The 19,865-nt window shown below is 48.5% G+C and overlaps 1 protein-coding gene across 3 annotated transcripts in view; it reads right to left on the bottom strand.

Moving 5' to 3' along the window:
• Positions 1-2,205: 2,205 nt before the first annotated feature.
• Positions 2,206-19,865, bottom strand: part of LOC136580000 (uncharacterized) — a 32,886-nt gene continuing 15,226 nt past the window's right edge. For 2 of the 3 annotated variants that reach the window (XM_066580144.1, XM_066580142.1), the window contains 12 exons: positions 19,414-19,610; positions 17,552-17,630; positions 14,919-15,097; positions 12,475-13,176; positions 10,510-10,698; positions 10,362-10,434; positions 10,109-10,228; positions 8,363-8,568; positions 7,169-7,245; positions 6,530-6,727; positions 5,744-5,855; positions 2,206-3,050 (listed from right to left, as the gene is read on the bottom strand). In XM_066580144.1, coding sequence (XP_066436241.1) covers positions 2,924-3,050; positions 5,744-5,855; positions 6,530-6,727; positions 7,169-7,245; positions 8,363-8,568; positions 10,109-10,228; positions 10,362-10,434; positions 10,510-10,698; positions 12,475-13,176; positions 14,919-15,097; positions 17,552-17,630; positions 19,414-19,610 — 2,259 coding nt within the window. In that variant the 3' untranslated portion in view covers positions 2,206-2,923. The remainder of the gene's footprint in view (positions 3,051-5,743; positions 5,856-6,529; positions 6,728-7,168; positions 7,246-8,362; positions 8,569-10,108; positions 10,229-10,361; positions 10,435-10,509; positions 10,699-12,474; positions 13,177-14,918; positions 15,098-17,551; positions 17,631-19,413; positions 19,611-19,865) is intronic. The other variant, XM_066580143.1, reaches the window with a different exon arrangement.

Here is a 19,865-nt window from a genome sequence, read left to right as displayed (position 1 = left end):
CCCCAAAATGGTACCAGCAAAAACTACAGCTCGTCTCGCAAAAAAAAAGCCCTCATAGAGCTCCGTACATAGAAAAATAAAAAAGTTACAGGATTTTGAATGCAGCTATAGAGAAAAAAAAAAGATTTCCAAAAAAAAGGTTTTTATTGCAAAAAAAGTGTAAAAACCTAAAAAAAAATAACTATTTTGGTATCGTTGTTACCGTACCGACCTGCGGAAAAAATGTAGTGTGTCATTTATGCTGCATGATTAACGCTGTAAAAAAAAAAAAAATCTATGGCAGAATTGTTGCATTTTCTCTCCGTTATCATAAAAATAATAAAAGTTTTACAATATAGTCTCTGTACCCAAAAGTGGCGCCGATAAAAACTACAGCTCGCCACGCAAAAAACGAGCCCTTATACAGCCGCGTCGACGGAAAAATAAAAAAGTTATGGCTTTTGAAAAATGGAGATGGGAAAAATACCAAAAAAATCGCTTGGTCCTCAACGCCAAAATAGGCCGTGTCATTAAGGGGTTAAGGGGGCGGTCCGGGGAGAAAAACTTAAATTTGTATTGGAACATTAAAAGAAAACAAATCTTCATTTCAGTTCCCCCGCGTCTGCTGATCCAACAGTGCCCGCTGCCACGCTGCACTCTTCTTCCGGCGAGGATGTCCCTGTGATGGGACGCCATTGCGGTAGCCGGAAGAAAAGTACAGCGGGGTGCGGATCCTGTCGAAATAGGAGTTGTGGGGAATCTGATGAGGCGAGGAGGACTTTTTACAAGTTTTATACAGCGCTGAGCAGATTTCAGTATGACTTTTTCGCCCGGACTTCCCTTTAACCCCTTAGTGACGCTGCCTGTTTTGGACCTAAGGACGCAACGATTTTTTCGATTATTTTCATTTCCACTTTTCAAAAGCCATAACTTCTTTTTCCATCGACCGGGCCGGATGAGGATGTTTTTTTGCGTGACGAGCTGCAGTTTTTATTGGTACATATGATGTATTGTAGAACTTTTATTAATAGTTCTTGAAGGGCAGGGAGGGAAATAATAAAAAAAAAAATTTAATTCTCCCATTGTTCCTTGTTTTTCTGGATTTTTTCTTTTCCCGTTGCTGCATTCAACTCCCATAACTTTATTATCCGTGGACAGCGCTCGATGAGGGTTTGTTTTTTTGTGTGATGAGCTTTGAGATGCAAAATGAACCAAAAAGCAATTTTTATTTTTATTTTTTATAGCATTTGCCATGCGGGATAAAAGTTTATTGTAGCGGTCATTATGGATGAGAATCCCAAACATGTAAGTTTTTTTGTGTATTTTTGCTCTAAACAGAGGGAACGTGCACAAAATTTTTTCGTTTCACTATTTTCTTTGTCACTGTAGGGTGCTTAAACCTGTGATGTTTATGATCGCTCTGATAATACATGGCATACCTCTGTACTGCACTGCATTATCATTAATCATAGTGATCACAGGCAATTGCAGACCCAGACGCTGTTGAGTGGTTGCCATGGCAACCCATAGGCCCTCTAATTACATGGCGGCAAACCAATGACGTCACAGAGGGAGCATAGATCGCAGCATGTAAGGGTTTTCTCACCATTCACCACTGTTGCAGCAGGAGGCCAGCAGTCACCAGCGGCTCCTGCTGCAACAGTGGGGATCGGTGAGATATTGTAAGTTAAAGGGGTACTCCCACCTCAGCAAGTTATTCACCCTCCACAGCCTAAGGGGTAATTCTGTGATCAGTTGGGGGTTTAACTGCTGAGATTTCACCCCCTGCACATCCCTGAGGTCCGGCAGCGGTGACTGAGTGCGCAGCACTACCGCAGAGTGATGGTACGCATGTGAAGTCATTGCTTCCAGAGCTCAGGGGTGACATCCTAAGATAGGACAACCCCTTTAACTTACAACATGGCAGGCGGTGGATCACTCGCTCTCCTATTGCTACAAAAGAAGGCAAGTTTGACATTTGGAAAGCTGGGTGACAACCCTGAGGGAGCTGTGAGAGCGGCCATATTGTATGCCGCCCAAGAAATCCATAAAGCTGACGGAACAATTGGATGTGGTTTTATTAACTACAGAAGAGGATTTACAACGTGGGCCGGAGTTTAGGAGAAAACTCTCTCAGGCCTCCAACATACTAGCGGGTTTTTACACCCGTGTGGAGCCCGTAAAAAAAAAAAAAAAAAAAAAAAAAAAAGCCCCCCCCCCCCCCCCTCCCGACCCGGATTCTTCTATGGTGTAACACACTTACTTTTTTCACATTCACTATTCTGATCCGATTTACAGACCAGATTTGCGCATTCAAGTCAAGGCGGAGAGCAAAGATGCCGTCTGCATGCAGCCTGCGGGCCGCTGGATAGACATGCAGGACGGCATGTCCTACCTCTCATCCATAAAGCGGCCAGGAGTTGTATCACACAGACCCTTTGTGTATGACCTCATGGAATCACATGGACCGCCCGCATGGGGTGAAGCTAGCTGAGACTCTCGGCTCCTCGGAGTCCTATACACTGGAGCTGTGGGCAGGGGCGCTGCATGTGGGGGTCACTCCTATACCCCCTCTGTCCTGCAGACTACTTACCTGTGTGCACTCATGGCCACAGGACTAGTCCTCTCCATTACAAGCAGGAGAACGGAGGGGATGATAGGAGTGACGCCCCGGGCTCGAGGGACCATAATGTTAGTTACGGGGCTCGGAGGAGCTGAACGAGCCTCTTCAGGTTCACCAGTCCCACACCGCTCCGGCCCTGTATCTATTACCGCCGTTACCTCCGCTTCGCCTTTGTTACTGTAATAACGGGTTGCAGCAGCTCGTGGCGCCGAATATGACATCAGAACACATGAATCCCTTCCATTAGTAACGGGGTGAAGTGTTGGGTTACAGCGACACTGGGAGCTTCCCGAGAGGTGAGTAATGGTCCTGGGCTTACAGTCAATGGTGGGGGCGGACCCTCAGAGGGAGGCTGATGGGGGCAGGTGGAAGCCGGAATGTCACCCCGGACTCTCCAATGAGGACGTGGACATCCTTCTGCAGAGCGCCACAGAGAGACCCTTTCCTCCTGAAAAACACATAAAAACAACATTTAGGCGAGGCCTTCGCGGCGACCGGACTGCTGCCTGCGGTCAGACCGCTCTCTAAGAGCTGCAGTTTGGCGGTTCTACAACCCAGTGAGATTACAGACTGATCGCAGGCGATCTGCATTACAATCCGGGATGGCGGAGTCACATGATCCAACAGTTTTGGACTCGCGTCACACTGACAAGCGTTGGGTACAATGATGTGACCTTCATATTGTACAACCACATTTGCTGTGTAGCCTTAGCCTTAAAGGAATTGTCCAGCAATTTGATAATAGGTCACCAATAGTAGATCAGTGTGGGGAAGGCTGCCACCTGGGACCCCCACTAATCAGCTGTTCACTGAGTCGGTGTGATTGCTACAGGGAGTAGACAGCATTGTTCTCACTGCAGTGGCCAGGCTTGGTATTACAGGCAGAGTTCCCATTCAGTTCAATAGGAACTTTGCCTGTACTACCAAGCATGGCCACTATAGTGAGAATGGAGCTATCTGCTTCCTGGAGGAATTAGTTCAGGGCACAACAGCCGAGCAAACAGCTGATCGGCAAGGAACCTTAATAATGAACCTCCATCAGTCTACTATCATTAGTTTACAATTAGACAACCCTTTAAAGGGGTTTTCTCATTTCAGCATTTCACGGCTAAGATGAGAAACCCATGGCTGTTTTTCAGCCATCTCACCGTGCGTTACAGAAACAGCTGAAGTGGGATGCTTACGCCGTTTCTATGACTCCCATTGAAGTGAATGGAAGTTACGGAAACCGTGTAGCACAAAGCACTCTGCTGTTTCCGTAACTCTGTTATGGAAACAAGGTAGCGCGCTCCCATTCACTTCAGTGAGGTCGGGTTTCTTATATGGGCCATGAAATGCTGAGAGATGGGAATACCCCTTTAAGACTCGTGCAACACAGTGATATATATGTATTAGACAAGTCATGTGACAAAAAAAAAAAAGAATTTATATTTGGCTGCGATTTTCTGCAGGACCAATATTTTAGAGCTGCCGTCGCAGTCACACGTGATGTACTTGTCGTATACGGCAGAAACGTTGTGTGGGACGTGCGACCAAAAATCCAACAGCTTGGGATTTCTTGCAAGAGTCGTGTTGCGGTGGTGGGAGGTCACATGTTGCAATGCAAACACACAGATAATTATAAGACGCGGTATCACAATGCAGAACGTCTCCGTGTAGCCCTTGCTTTCGCCTTTTGTATTACGGTGCTTGCTTTTAACCCTTCGTGTGTCTGCTCATGATTTCCTGCAGGTGCCGGCGCTCCGTTTTACTGTTATACATTGTTTAAACGTACTTTTTCAGCCACCTGCAATAGGGGATCTAACCTCAACCTCTGAGACCACGGACCTCCGCCACAGCGCATGTTGTATCGGATGAGAAGCCATGCGCCACTTTATCACCACAGCAGCAGATAACCTTACCCCGCCGTCTTACACAGAACCGTTGGTACATCTCGACTTCCAACTCAAAAAACACTTGGAAATCAGCAAACTACTGAACTTCTCAATCACCGCTCGTTTCTCGGCAGCTTAAGGCAGTTTTCACACGGCCAAGAAAATCGCGGGAGATTTGTGCATTGTGAGACGCACAAATATGAATCCCATTCATGGCATGGCATTGCGGGAAAAACGTGGCATGTCCCATCTTTGGGCATTCCCTCGGAATGCCTCACATCACCCATTTTCAATGGGGTTGTCACAGCATCGCATGGCATGTGAGGTGCACACAAGTTCGATGCAATGTTTACCCGTTGAACACAATGGGAAACACTCTGTGATCCTCCACCGCGGCTTCTGGGATCTCTATTTACCCAAAGTGATGTGAGGCGGTCTTATCACAAAAACACTCCGCATCCGCAACAAAGTCACATGTTGGTGAGTGGGATATTGAGCCGAGTTTGACGGCCCAATATCGCACTGGCCTGCGTGAAATTAGCCTAAGTGTTCATACGGTAGAATGTGTTCTGTCAATGGGAAAAATCTGCAAGCGGAATCCAGATGCGAACCGTTGTGTGTGACTTGTTACTTGTTGATGCGGAAACGCGGATCTGTGTGAAAATTTACGTCACAGAGGCGCAGAATTCACATGGACTCATACCCTGTGGGAGCGCTCACACATTGTGGATTTTGGTGTGGCTCCGTAGCCGAGTTCACCCTGAAGAGGTGAAGTCTGGTGTGGATTATCAGCTGTAGATCCGCTAGATGTGAACGCACCCTAAAGGGGAAGTCTGGCTTTATTAGGCCACCTTCACAAGGGACAGAAAGGCTGGTGGAATCGCTGCTGACGTTCCGCAGTATTTACAGTACAAGCGAGATCGGGCGGATTTTTAAAACATCTCCTTCACACGGAGTGGAAGTTTTGCACCAGACATCCGTAGTGGTTTTGAAGAACGCTGCAGATTTTAAGTTCGCAGCATATCTATTCGTGGTGTGGAATACAACCTGTGAATACAAGGGTTAAATCCCGCAGCAGATCCGCAATTAAAAATGCAGCCAAGTCTGCAGCATTTAGGTAAGGATTTGCTGTGCGTTTTCTGCTGGGGAACTCCTGCAGAGATCCCGTGACATGTGAAGGTGCACCGACTCTTCGCAGCTCGCGGACCCGTCGCGTGTCAGATCAGAAGCTTCCGATACGGGCAGGAAGAGGTCTCGTTGCTCCTACCTCTGGCCTTGAAGTGATTCCACTGACTTTGTGTGTGCGCCTCTGAGGTCCTGGAGAGTTGACAGTTCTGACCGTAGATGGGACCAGGAATGGCGTCTACGATCTAGGTGACCTGCGGAGAAGAACGTGGAGACCTATCTAGGGTCTGATGCCTGGCAGATGCAGTGCTGTCATGTGTGGACCCAAGTCACCCAATAGATCAGTGGGAATATGGATGGATTTGGTGATTTCGGGTCTCTATGACAACACTGCACTCCCCACAAATCAGAGAGGTGACCTGCTCACATCAGGAGGTCTCAGTAGTGCAGCCTCAGGCTTTGGGCCTGGAATCAGACCTCAGCATAGAAGTAAGGGCCTTTTACACTGAGCCACTATCGTTCAGATTCTCACTGGTTGGTTTCTGGGAATCTGAGCGATATCGTTCAGTGTCAACGCCGGCACGATCGGAACGACTAAGCCATAATTTGTTTGTCGTTCGGGTGGTGCAGGCATAAAGAATAAAATCAGACGGCGATTGGTCTGTGTGAACAAGCAGCCGTTCATCTATGTTTACCATGAATGGAGGTAGGTGGCCGGAGGGATCCCCGACCCGCTCCACCTCCATTCACTGAGTGGCGATCGCTCCTGTGTTAAAGCAGAGGAGTGATTATCGCTGGGCCGGCCGGCCGGTGTTTCTGCACCCCACTGTTGGCCTATGTAAAGGGGCCCTAAGTCGGTAAAGACGTTCAGCACGCGAGTCTCCAGTGAATCCTGGAGCGGCCTCTACAAGAAACATGAGTGTCTCACCAGCACCGCGGGGCAGCAAGCTGTCTCTGCGGGCGAGGCCCTTGGAGACAGCAGGTAGGTTCGCCAGGGCTTCTTCAGTAGGAGACAAGGGACAAGTGGCAGAAAATTTGCACATTTTTTTCTCTCCGCTTATTAAAGCTTCAGTGAAGTCCCAAGAGCTGACATTCCGGCTCCGGTGTCGGTAACGTACGATGGGATCTGCCAATCACAAAGAGGCGGTAAGTAAATTAGATTGCTGATCCAACTGAATGGAAATTGTTGATTCTTCATTAAAGGTATTGTCCAGTTGTAAAATATTTATGCCCTATCCTTAGGACAGGTCATTAATAGTAGATCTGCAGGGATCAGGAACAGGGCCAGTACGCTCATGCATGCACTGAGCCGATTTCTGCAGGAAGCAGACAGCTCCGTTCTTACTGCAGTGGCCAAGTTTTGTATTACAGGCCAAGTTGCCATTCATTTCAATGGGAAAGTGGCCTGCAATACCAAGCCTGACCACTGTAGTAAGAACGGGGCTTCCGGTCAAAATTAGTTAAGTGCACTGATATACTACTGATTACCTGTCCCAGGGATAGCCCATGTATAGTTTACAAGTAGACAACCCCTTAGGGAGTGGGAAGTTAGGTGTAGATGACTTACCTCGCACTGGCTGTAACGCCTTCTTAGGAGCTGAGAATCTGTCTTTGTCCGACACCCGGGAAGATTCCTGGAGGAGGCTGTGGATAAGGCAGACATTTTGGGAATGGTTTAGTATCTTTATACTTTTTGATTCAAGCATCAACAGCGAACATCCAGCAAGTCATCAGAAAAGCGGAACTATAACTCCCAGACAGTGTTAGCCTTCGGGTAGATGGCCCCCGCTGCAGAATTCTTGTTGGCGCTTCCCGTCATAAGAAGAAAAACCATATATATTGCACTGATAGGCATAACATAAATAGAGTACCAGAACCAAGATCATAAATACAGTACCAGATTAATTCCCAGTATACACAGTACCAGAGCCAAGCTCATAACATAAATACAGCACAGACCAACCTCAGTATATGGATACAATAGCAGAACCAAACTCATACCATAAATACAGGAGCAACACTAAACAACTGTTTTGTGGGGGCGCCAATGGGCACCCCGAAATATCAAAGGGGAGAAGACAGAGCCAAGGAATGAATGATTCCTGTTGCTCCAGGAAACGCTTCCGCATGAAGGTAGATGATGATCTGGTCATGCAGAACTAAGGGCAGTAGATGCCCCAAGCCTATATCCGCCTGGAACCGCCCTACAAGCTGGTGGCCAATGCCATGTGCCACTCCACGGGTCACACCTAGCAAAGGCCTGCCATGCTCTCAGATTATAAGCCAACAGTGCATGTGGGTGTTTGATCCCCTACAAGTTGGAAACCGAGGTCTAGCAATTCCACAGACAGTAATTTAGATGTCCTGTATTCTAGCCAACCCTTCCATCCAACCAACATCTAGTAGGACTACAGCATGCTTATACTATTGCGCTCCATCTTCTCATCCTGCTTACTGTCTAGCTAAATATAGTCACCCTCTGAGGTGTTGGGGTCCGGTCTTGAACGCTCCCTCTGCAGCCCCTTGAACTACACGGGTGGTATACTCCACACCAATGTTCCCCAACTCCAGTCCTCAGGGACCCCCAACAGGTCATGTTTTCAGGATTTCCTCAGTGTTGCACAGGTGATGTAATTGTCGGTGCCTCAGACATTGCCACAGGTGTTCTTACCATAGAATATCCTGAAAACATGACCTGTTGGTGGTCCCTGAGGACTGGAGTTGGGGACCCCTGCTCCACACTGTGCATATGTTGACCTACATTGGCTGTACGGACCCATCCGGCTGCATCGGTCCCATCAGTTCACTCTCGGTCCTGATTCTGGTATTCAGCAAAGATTCCGGTTGCAGACAGTAGACAGCCGCAGTAGGCGTCGGCCTAAAACCCAATGTACTTGGTGGCTCTTTGGCATCGGGTGGTAAGCAGGACTCTGAGGAGTTGTCGTCCAGCGTCTTCTGTGGAATCTGCTTTGAAGATTGCAAAATACTTAAGATATGACAACCAAAATCCAGCAATATCCAAATACACGTGTCAGGCAGCAGAGCTCATGAGCGGGACATGTGGGCGCGCCTTCCCCGCGGTGACCGCTACAATACAGCTCCAAAGCAGCAGCGAGGTTGGCGCAGCAGACTGAAAGATGGAATTGCTTGAAAACTGTGATAAAGCCACAAATCAACTGGTCCCGCTGGGGTGTAAGCTCTTATTAGTGAGCAACGTTTCGACTATAGTTACTCTTCTTCAGCCATACAAGTAATGCTTGAAATGTTGTGAGCCCTTCACAACTTTCCACATTTCTGCTTAGATTTGACCTAAAGCTACATTAGATTTTCACAGAAGTCCTAAAAGTGGATAAAAGAAAACTAAAATCAAAGAGAAATCATCAGACTTGGTCATTTTTTTTATTGAGGAAAAGGATCCAATATCACAAGTCTGTGAGCAGCACAAGTATGTGAACCCTTGCTTTCAGTATCTGGTGTGACTCCCATGTGTAATTGTTGATTAGTCCTGCAGGTTGGCTTGGAGGAGCAATGGGAGAGGGTGGGACAGGGGTGGAGCTAGTATGTTAAACTTCCGCCCCTTGCTGGCAAGGGAATAGGGCGGGAGATAGTGTGCTAATCTCCCGCTCCCTCCCTTTGCTGGCAAGAGGCGGAGAAGGGGAGGAAGTTAAGCAGAGCAGCTTCTAAACTTCCTCCCACCTCCCTTTTCCGGCAGCTCCCATAGGCTCTCATCATTTACATATCTGCCTGAGATGGAACTGCATGCCGGGATCTGCAGCAAAACCACAACTTCTCCTGGGGCGGACTGTATATATAATATTATCGAACTCTGCAGATATCTTGCTTTACTTCTTCTGTAGAGATCTTGACATATAGCGGCTTGATTCAAACGGACTGCTTGGAATGAGAAACAACTAAGGCCGGGCCCAGTGATGGTGCATTCAGGGTAATGTCACATGTGAAACTCAGCCCGATACTGCGCTCGCCAACATGTGATGTCCGCATGGATGCGAGGACATCACCTCAGGGAGGTAGCGATCCCCCGACACATCTTTTAGCTGCAGCAGAGGAGCGCGGGGTGTTTCCCATTGTTTTCAATACCTAAACTTCGCATTGCACTCGTGTGCACCTTGTACGCCGTGCGATGCTGTGTTGGCCCCATTGAAAACGATGGGCGATGCGCCCAATGATAGAACATGCGACAATTTTTTCCCGTGCCGCGATGCAGGAAAAAAAAAAGCGCTCAAGTGAATAGGGTTCATATTCGTGCATTCCACAATGCACAAATCTCGCAGGATTTTCTCGTGTGAGAGAGGTCTCAGGGAGGTTACACCTCCCAGAATGTCACATCAGCAGAATTTAGAATACAGCTCTGGATGTGACCAGAGTTGCTGAACATTATATGCAGGTGATAGCGGTCTGGTGTAAATGAAGGGTTCTGAGTAATTCGGTCATGGTAGGTGTACAGACCTGGAGGACCAGCATAGCAATTCAGCGGGACTCATTATACCTTGGGAGAGGCCGCAGCAGGACTCCTCCCCAGAGTCGACTCCGGCTTCTTTCCTGAGACACTTTCTTTTTGGAGGTTTTTGCTCGTCTGTCCCGGGGTGACATCACTGGGGGTGGAGGGCTGGTCAGAGAAAATGAATGGTTGAGAAAGGGAACCCCTTTATAACATCCATATCATAACCTAGCAGGGCGCCACCAGCCAAGAGACCCCTTTAAAGGTTTCTCCCCGCTATCTAGCATGTGCGCACCTTTACCTTGGGTGGAGATGACTGACTTGTCTGAGGGCTGTCATTGGGTTCTGCAGTCCAGGATACATCAGAGTCCCTCCTAGACAGAGACCGGAATAGATTAGACCCCCGGAGTCTCATTACGGGTGTGACATGCAGTCTCGCTGTCACGTACCGTGTTCTGGTGGAGGGGACCTTGTTGTCTCTCTTTGACTTGCCAGCTCTGGCCATGAGCAGCCGCAGGCTCTGGCTCTTCGTCAGAGAGCTTCTCCTTGGCGGCTCGGAGCGGGGGGTCTTCTCGCTTTGATCGGTTACCTCTGCGGTGGGTGAAGCGTCGATGTGGCGGTTGCTTCCAGTTTGGTTTCTATCAGAGAAGATCAGATTAGCTGAAGTTTCACCTTTACGTTTACAGTCAGCAGAAATGCATAATAGTGTCCTACTGGGAGGAGCCTGCGGATCACATTGTGCCTATAGCAGCATAATATCCATAGCTAGCCTAAGCTATATATGACCCGAGCAGTCGACAGAGCGATAGCCACCAGCTGCTACTGAGCTTGGCTCTGGTGCTGTATTTATGTTATGAGCTTGGTTATGTGGCTGTATTTATTTTGAGAGCTTGGTTCTGGTGCTGCAGTTATGTTAAGTGCTTATTTCTGAGCAAAAAAAGTACATGAAAAACACGCGCCGCATTGGATGTTTTTTTTTTGTGGGTTGTAAACATAATAAAAAATGCGCCAAAAATGCCAAGTCCAGCTAGCTGTGGCTCACTAAAGATTTCAAGGGTTTGTCCTGGACTTTTGCTATTGATTGTCAGTCCTCAGAATAGGTCATCAATGGTTTATTGGATTGGGCCCACCACTCCCCGGCAATCAGTGGGCTTGCTGTCAGTACAGACAGCACTGGAGGCAGATAACACTGTCCATTATACAGTGGCCCAAGTTGGTATTGCATTGAATTCAATGGGAGCTGCACCTGTAGTACCAAAGTGGGTCACTGCACTACTGATAGCCCCATCTGCCTCTAGCGCTGTCCACACTGACAGTGGATCTGGTGATTAGCTGATCGTTGGGGATCCAACGGCGGAACCCTCTGATCAATTATTGATGACCTATCCTGAGGACTGGTCATCAATAGCAAAAGTCCTGGAGAACCCCTTCAAGTGGCTACTGTTACAGTATACTACCCTTGATACGCCAGCCCGGGTGCCCTAGATCTCACCCACAACCCCTGTCCCTGCCTGCTTGCCTCCACTCCTGGCTAACCCAAGGCGGGCAACTGGGGGGCGGTCCCTACTCTCACTAGGGACCAAAAAGGGACGCTGGCATACATGGATGGAGAGGGTAGAATACCGACAGAAAAGGCAGATGTAAATGACCAACACGAACAATACTAAGCAGAACTGAGGCAGATGGAAAAACCTGGCGGACAATAGCAAAGTATAGCAGACAAGATGACAGAGGCAGGAGACCAACAGAGGCAGACTAGCTAGCACACTGAGGGAAACCAATAACTGGCAGTGATTGCAAGTCTCTGCCCGACCTTTAAACAAAAGCCTCCACACAGGGGCAGAGAGAGGCAGACAGCCAACTCCAACAAAACAAAATAAAAGGGAGCTCGTGCACAGCAGCTGCACTCACAGGTGCGTGTGCGTACAGTGCCGCGTGTTAGCACCACGCCGCCCACGCCGGCCGGGCACCCGCTCCCCAGGCAGCCGGACAACAAGCCTGGGGGACGCGCTCCGACCGCGGGACCCCGCACACCGCGGCCCGGGGAGGTCCAGCAACCACCGCATGGTAACAGCTACTGAGTGTTCATAGTTAATTGCTACGTGATTTGCCCAAAACTACGCGACCAGAAACCGTAAATAATTAGCAATCACTGAAATCATCAGTGAGTCGTAGTTAGCAGGAACTTTTGACCACACAGCAGCCACATCTCAGATGCAAGGCAGCTGTGCTCCGAACGCTTCGTCGAACCACACCATGAGACCTTATTAATCACATGTCCGGTGTGTGCAATTAAAAGTAGATGCACCTCTGTACTGTATATCTGGAAGGTGGCCCTCCGCGTCATCCCCTCTGGTGGACCTCAGTCCGAAACTGCCAGGGCGCATACCTTACCGTGTGCGGGTGATACGTACTTGTTCAGGTTGCTGTATTCATCCCTGGCGGTACGCTTGGTGACAGGGCGGCTCTCGAAGCGGCCTTCGCTGGTTATGGCGCAGACAGTGCAGGTATAATCGGTGCTAGGCGTGAGGCGCCGTGCTGTGTAGGAACGCTCAGTGCCTAGATACACGGACTTGCCATTCATGCTCAGTTCATAATTGAAAAACCTGCCAACGGGATCCTTGGGCCCTTCCCAAGTGATGAAGATTTCGCTACGACCAATGACGTAGACCGTGAGCCTGTCAGGAGCGTGGTCGCCTCTGTCCATTGTTCTGGTGACCACAGAGACTCTTGGGCTGTGACCCCTGGAGTTACAGGAGGATATGCTAAAGGTATACGTGGTGGAGGGGAGCAGGCCGCCCAAGATACAGGTGAGGTCTGGGGTGGTCTCCACGAGGACGTCCTCTTTATATACCACATATTTAATACCTGCACTGGAGCCGGCCGGTGGGCTCCAGGATAACTTCACTCTTGTGGCCGTACGACCGACTGCTTGGAAGTCTATGGGGCAGCCGGGCAGGGGCTCCTCCACCATCACCAGGGTGCTGGCACTGGCTGGGCTGCGGTCACCTTCAGTTTCCATCACCACTTTGAGATGATGATGCCCAGGTTTGCAGTGAGGTAAGACGTAGGAGAAGGAAGGTCCGCGGTAAAGGAGTCGGTCGCCATCATACAGGCTGAAAAAGAGGGGTTAACAGATGAAAAACAAAAGATTCCGTAGCAATTCATTGGTGGGGGCTGTAGATTAGATGGCACCCTGTGCGCAGTTCTTTTTTACACCTAGCAGTATACCCACATCACAAGTCAGTGAGTAAATACAGTACCAAAACCAAGCTCATAACATACCAACAACCCCAGAACCAACCTCACTATATAACTGCAACCCCAGAACAAACCTCACTATATAAATACAGTCCCAGAACCAAGCTCCTAACATAACTACACCCCAGAACCAACCTCACTATATAAATACAGTCCCAGAACCAAGCTCCTAACATAACTACACCCCAGAACCAACCTCACTATATAAATACAGCCCCAGAACCAAGCTCACAACATCACTACAATTCCAGAACTAACCTCAGTATAGAACTACAGCCCTAGAACTAAGCTCAGTACATAAATACAGCACCATAATCAAGCTCATCGATAAATACAACCCAGAACCAACCTCACTATATAAATACAGCCCCAGAACCAAGCTCATAACAAAGATAGCACCAGAACCAACCTTAGTATATAAATACAGCCCCAGAACCAAGCTCATAACAAATACAGCACCAGAACTAAGCTCATAACAAATATAGCACCAGACCCAGGCTCAGTATATTGAGCCCCAAAACCAAGCTTATAATATAAATACAGCCTTGGTACATAAATAAAGGCCCAGAACGAAGCTCAATATATAAATACAGCCCCAGAAGCAAGCTCCGTACATAACTACACCAAAAGAACCAAGGTAATAGCATAAATACTGCACAAACCAACCTCAGTTTATAGATACAATACCAGAAACAAGCTCATAAACATAAATACAGAAGCAGAACTAAGGCCGGCTGTACACAGGCATAGTGTTTTACCACCACGGGAGAACGCCAAGACACCACGATTTTCCACAATTAACCTGTTAGTAATAATAGGTTCATCGCGGAAAATCGTGGCATGTCGCGATTTTTATACACGAGCGGAAAATCACGGCGATTTGTCGCTCATGTACATTGGGCTGCGCTTTCCATAGTTATGCTACATAGTTATCCTATGGAAAGTGTTCACTGCGTTATCCGTGTGCGTATTATCGCCGCAGGTAACACAGTGAAATATCGCCCGTGGACAGGTGGCCTTAGTGATTATGTTGTAGGGTTACCGACGGGCGGACAGCAGTGTCTCCAAATACCAGAGAGCTTGAGGGAGAGTCTCAGGCATAAAAATCAAATAAACAGGCAGCCGTTACTCTGAAAAGAGGGGGGCGGCTGTAAGAGACCCCCGGGCGCCTTCCGCCTCCATTCAGTGAAAGCACAGTAGTAAAAATCTTTGGGACAACTGTCGGGCTCTTAAAGGGATTGTCCAGGGCTAGAACAACACGGCTGATTTCTTCCAAACACAACACCACCCTTGTCCGTAGGGTATTGCGTGGTACTGCAGCTCAGCTCCATTGAAATGAATGTGAACTGAGATGCAGTACCAGACACAATCCCCGGACAAGGGTGGTGTTGTGTTTGGAAGAAAGCAGCCATGTTTTTCCAGCCCTGGACAATCCCTTTAAGCACCTGACAGTCGTTTTGTGTAGAGGCCTAGTGGTCAGTGTGAAAACTGCAGGATTTTGGGATATTTTTAAAAATTGAAAATTAATAAAAAAAAACAAAAAACAACCAAAAATCCTTAACAAATCTGTTTAAATTCTACAAGAGGAATTGCTGACCTGTAAGTGACAGTAAGGCCGCTGTGAGGTCTGTACTCCTTCCAGGCCACCATTGCTGAGCCCGACTCTAGGATCTTCGCTGTAGGAGGGGCAGGCTGGGGAAGACGCTGCAGATGGCGTAACGTGAGCTCCACCTCTTGTAGCAGCTCGTCTCCAGCGGTTCGCGATGCTGTGATGGTCTGTGGCAACAGAGATAAGGAGGTCACATACAACAATAATGTAACTTGCGGTAATATTCAGAAGCAACTGCCCACTATATAGTATATGCAGCATTGGGATGGCGCTGCTCAGTGCAGGGAAGACACACGTGATGCGACCCCGCTGCATTAGAAGCACAGATTACTGATACGTTTTGAGGAATGTAATCTTCCTGCTGCTGATTTGCTAAGAGGACGTTTCCTTCAAGCTGAAGATAAGAGTTTACATTATCAGATTGTTATATATGCCGTCTCTTAATGTAGTTTTTAAGCCCGTGACCCCCCATCATGTCGCGCGCCGTGACAACTTATCGCCAATGTGCAAAAATACCTGAAATATATTAGAGAGAACAAGAAGAAACGGAATGTCCTCAGCGTTATAGTCCCTTTCGAGATAGTCTCCATAGTAACGACCATTAAAGCCATCTCTGTCCTACGAAGAATTCCTGTTGACAGCGCCATTACCAGTAGAGTATTTATAGGGGGTCTCCATGGAGATGAGAGATACTGAGGCCCCCTGAAGACGCTCCAGGGACAATAACCAATGTGTCCTGTACGGCACAAGATTCATTGGTCTTAGGAGAAAGCTACTTTCTGCGGGGGAGGGGTGCACAGGGCGGAGGGTGCGGGGACGGGATGGGTTGGGAGGCACGGTGGTGGGGGGGCATTCCTTGTGAAGTCAGCTGCAAAGATGTCATATTGTGATAAATTATTGGAAAAGACCGTTACATTACTTCTGCAGTGGAAAGTTTCTGGATGCGGCATTGAAGGTTAAGTAGGGCATCTGTCTGATGCCCAAGCACTGCTAATGCCAACCACAGGGCCTGAAGGAACAAGCCCCGCCCCCATGACTCTTTTGAAACAGTGGCATAACTATAGGGGTTGTAGGATTTGCAGCTGTGACCGGGCCCCGTAGGCCCCCCTGACACATTAGGCCCCTCGGATCCTGATGCTGTGTGTCAGGCCCTGAAGACAACGGGAGCCTCTGCAGGGAGAGGCAAGCAAATGCTTGTTTGGGGGGTTTGTTTAATTTGGGGATGTGACATAAGGCATGCACACACAACACTAATCTGCACCGAAAAAATCCAACACGGATGCGCCACATTTTCGGTCACGGATTTACATTGACAGTAGCTGCGGATCTTTACATAGGTTAGCCGCATTGATGCAACACGCCGGGCAGACGTCTGTCCTAGGAGCGGAGGGATGGATGGTAAATTACCTGCAGTTGTTCTCCTCTGGCATCCCTCCGCTTCACCAGTTCCAGGTCCATCCAAGATGGCCGACAAAATCAACCTAATCCCCATAATGCACTGGTAGCGTTAGACTACCAACGCACGATACCTGCTCTCTGATTGGCCAATTGTCAAAAGTACACGCCATTCAATGCCAGTGTTTTACCATGGATAATCCGCATGGACAGCAATCGCAGAATCTGCTATTGAGATCCAGTCGTGTGAGACCGGCCGTACACGTCCTCCATAACATGGGAGATAATGTACAGCATTACGCTGCATTGCTTCCATAACACCCAGTCACTTCAATGCAAATTAACGGAAACAGTGTAAGACTGGTGCACTTGGCTGTTTCTGTACCCCCAATAGTAGGTGTCCTCCTTAGTGGCCCCAGTAATAATACTGATCCCCCCAGTAATAATACTGATCCCCCCAGTAGTAATAGTGATTTCTCTTGTGGTCCTGATAGCAATAGTGACCACCATAGTGGCTCCAATAGTAAGTGACCGCCATAGTGGCTCCAGCAGCAATAATGTCTACTATAGTGGCCCCAGTACTAATAGTGGCCCCTGTAATGGACCTCCAGCTGGTCAGCACTGACTCTGTCCACAGTTCCGGTCGGGCGGCCACTGCCTGTAATCACTCTGTGACCCCTGACTTCTCAGCTGGTGTCTGTACTGCATACAGGGGGGAGATGTCAGGGGTCACAGACCGATTACAGCCCAGCGGCTGCTCAACCAAAACTGTGGGACAGACTGAGTGCAATGCTTGGGGGATTGCTGACCGGCCAGATCGCAGTTGGCAAGATAAATACTGGCGGGGTGGCAACCCTAGCGCCCCTCTCTGAGGTCCTAAAGATTGCCGCCTGAGACAGTAGGCTCAGGTGGCCTCATGGCAGGGGCATCCCGGAGTTTATTGGCCGCACTCATACTCCGGCCTCGTAGGCTGTAGTAAACTGGTAAAGACCTAGAACAAGTTCACTTTAAAAGGTCTCCAATCCTTACGCCGCTTTGTGTCCGTTTTTGCCTCCATATTGGTCTTATTTTCTATTGGACCAATGATAGCAAGTATGGAGACAAATACTGATGACATTCTGATGACATACGTCATAATATCTGCAATACACGGTATTACGGGCATGTGACAATACGCTTGTATGAAACTGTCCTACAACACAAACCACGCGGTACTGGGCACTTACTTTCAGGATGGCCTCGAGTGTTGGATGCCGCCGTAACCTCACCACTCCCGAAGGAAACTTGGAGATTCCCTTAACGGTTCTGTAAAGAAAGAGCGGTTGTGAGAAGAGCGTTACAAAGACCCAACAAACTATGGTGAAATCCAGAAGATCGGGTGGCATGGGTACGGATGGTGCGGCGTTAAAAAGATGGCACTGCTGTGTTAGTTATCTCACAATGAAGGGGCACTTGGTAGACACGGTGGTCCCATATTACAGGCTTCTAACACCACATAGGGCCATTAAAAGTGTGAAGGAGCAGCTGAAGAAAGAGCGAACGCTCTATGGCGCCAATTATTGCATTTATGATCAATCAGCCCCTAAGATATCGGAATCAGGCTGTGTGCTACTAGACGAATGCCTTTAACGCTCATGTCATAGTGCTCATTGAATGTTCATCCCAGCAATTGTCGGGACACTATGAGCGATAGCTGCTGCCGCTAGCGCTCTGGTAATGGCGTTCGAAAGGCCTGGTTAACTAGAGCCAATCTCCTTGATTGGCGCTTGTCTACCAGAATAAAATTGCTCCACAATGAAGGACCCTTAGGGGACGTTCACACACAGCGGAAAATCTGCACCAAAATCTGTATCAAAGCTGCAACAAAAAAATGGTCGCAATGCATAGACTGGTGCGGATTTTGATGCAGTTTTTAAGGCGGATCCGTAGCAGATTTCACCCTTTTAATCTGCATTAAAAGCCAAGTCAAAATCCGCATCAATGGCGCAGATTTTGTTAAGGAGTTTCTGCTGTGAAAGATCTGCGCCACATTCCGCTACGTGTGAACGTCCCCTAAGGCGCTGTGAGATAATTGCCGTCATGTAATATCATTAGCTGCAAGTCTGCACTTGCAGATTGTCGGGAAACGCTGAGCACTGGCGGCCGCCACTAGCGCTTGTGTAATAGCGCCTTCAGGGCTCAGTCGTACGGGCGTAAGCTGTGAAATATGCAGCATTCCCTGCTTATCGCATTTGTTTTGTGTGTATTCACTACATGTTTCATGAGCAATAGAATATACACGGCGGCCCACTGATGTGTAAATACGCGATGAGTATTCGTGTATCGTGCGTATTCACGCGATCGCGCTGACATTAGTTTCACACGGCAGATTTTGAGGTGTATATTGCTGTGAATTCCACACCAGAATCCTCTGACAATACGCGTCCCACTGATTTGTGATGGGAAGCAACGTCCCGGTCTGGATGCCATGTTTTGTTCCCGCTGCGTACACAGATGTCTGAATACCCCAATCCAAGTTAATGTGGCTTCAGCTCTCCGTATTACACAAGTAATATGGACCGTAAATACACGAATGAGGTGTAAGAACTTCTTCTCCCAGCTGAGTCATGTCTGACAGTCTGGTTGCTAGGGATATATCACCTAACAACCACAGTCCTATTAACAGGGTTGCCAAGCAGTGAGTCCTTAGCAACCAGATGGTCTCTGATTATTCAAGTCTTCAGCCAGAGGAGCGTCAACCAGATTTGTGGAGAAACAAATTTAGGAGGAGAACCCCAATAAAATAAAATCCCCCTTAAATTCCTGAGTGGGCTGGAAAGCCTCTGCGCACCTTCTCCACGCTGCAGTCGCCCAGACTCCGGTTATGGCTTCCTGCAGCCCTGTGTAGGATTTACTTTGACCCCTCGGATTTCCTTCTGTCAGCAGGTCACCGATTAGACATTTCAACATTTGCAAACCTGTGGTGTGATTTTGGCGGCGCCGATCCTCCTCATCGCTCCTCGTTAGGGATCATTCAAGTCATTGCTTTTGTGAAGTGAAACTTTATCCATCTGACAAACCCCAAACAAAGGGAAACTCCAGAACTTACATGGCAGCGAACCAGCAGGAGTCCGGCTCCTCGGACTGCAGGAGGTGGCAGAGAGTGTCCAGCACCCCAGGGAAGTGGCGGCTCTTCAGGACATGCTGGTGGCCCGCCGGGCTAGTCACAAGGCAGGTGAGGGCAAAGCAAGCGTTTCTGCTTCCACCTGCATCTCCTCCAGACATCATGGCCTCCAGCGCACCGACCTAGACTTATCAGGGGAAGACATGACTTAAGGCCCATTTAGACACAACGATTATCACTCAAAATTTGCTCAAAAGACGTCTTTTAAACAATAACCCTTGCGTCTAAATGCGCGGCCATCAAACACTTTTTGTGCACTGTTCGTTCACCGCTCATTTCTAGCAAGCTAGAAATCACCAATGACTCTTATCAGCGCCGCAGGCTGATTTTCTCAGCGGGCAGTGCTAATAGTATTCTTTCAACTGGTATCCCGCTGG

This window comes from Eleutherodactylus coqui, chromosome 10 (assembly GCF_035609145.1).
Source record: "Eleutherodactylus coqui strain aEleCoq1 chromosome 10, aEleCoq1.hap1, whole genome shotgun sequence".
In the NCBI taxonomy this organism is placed as follows: Eukaryota; Metazoa; Chordata; class Amphibia; order Anura; family Eleutherodactylidae; genus Eleutherodactylus; species Eleutherodactylus coqui.
This window is presented reverse-complemented; position numbering and strand designations above follow the sequence as displayed.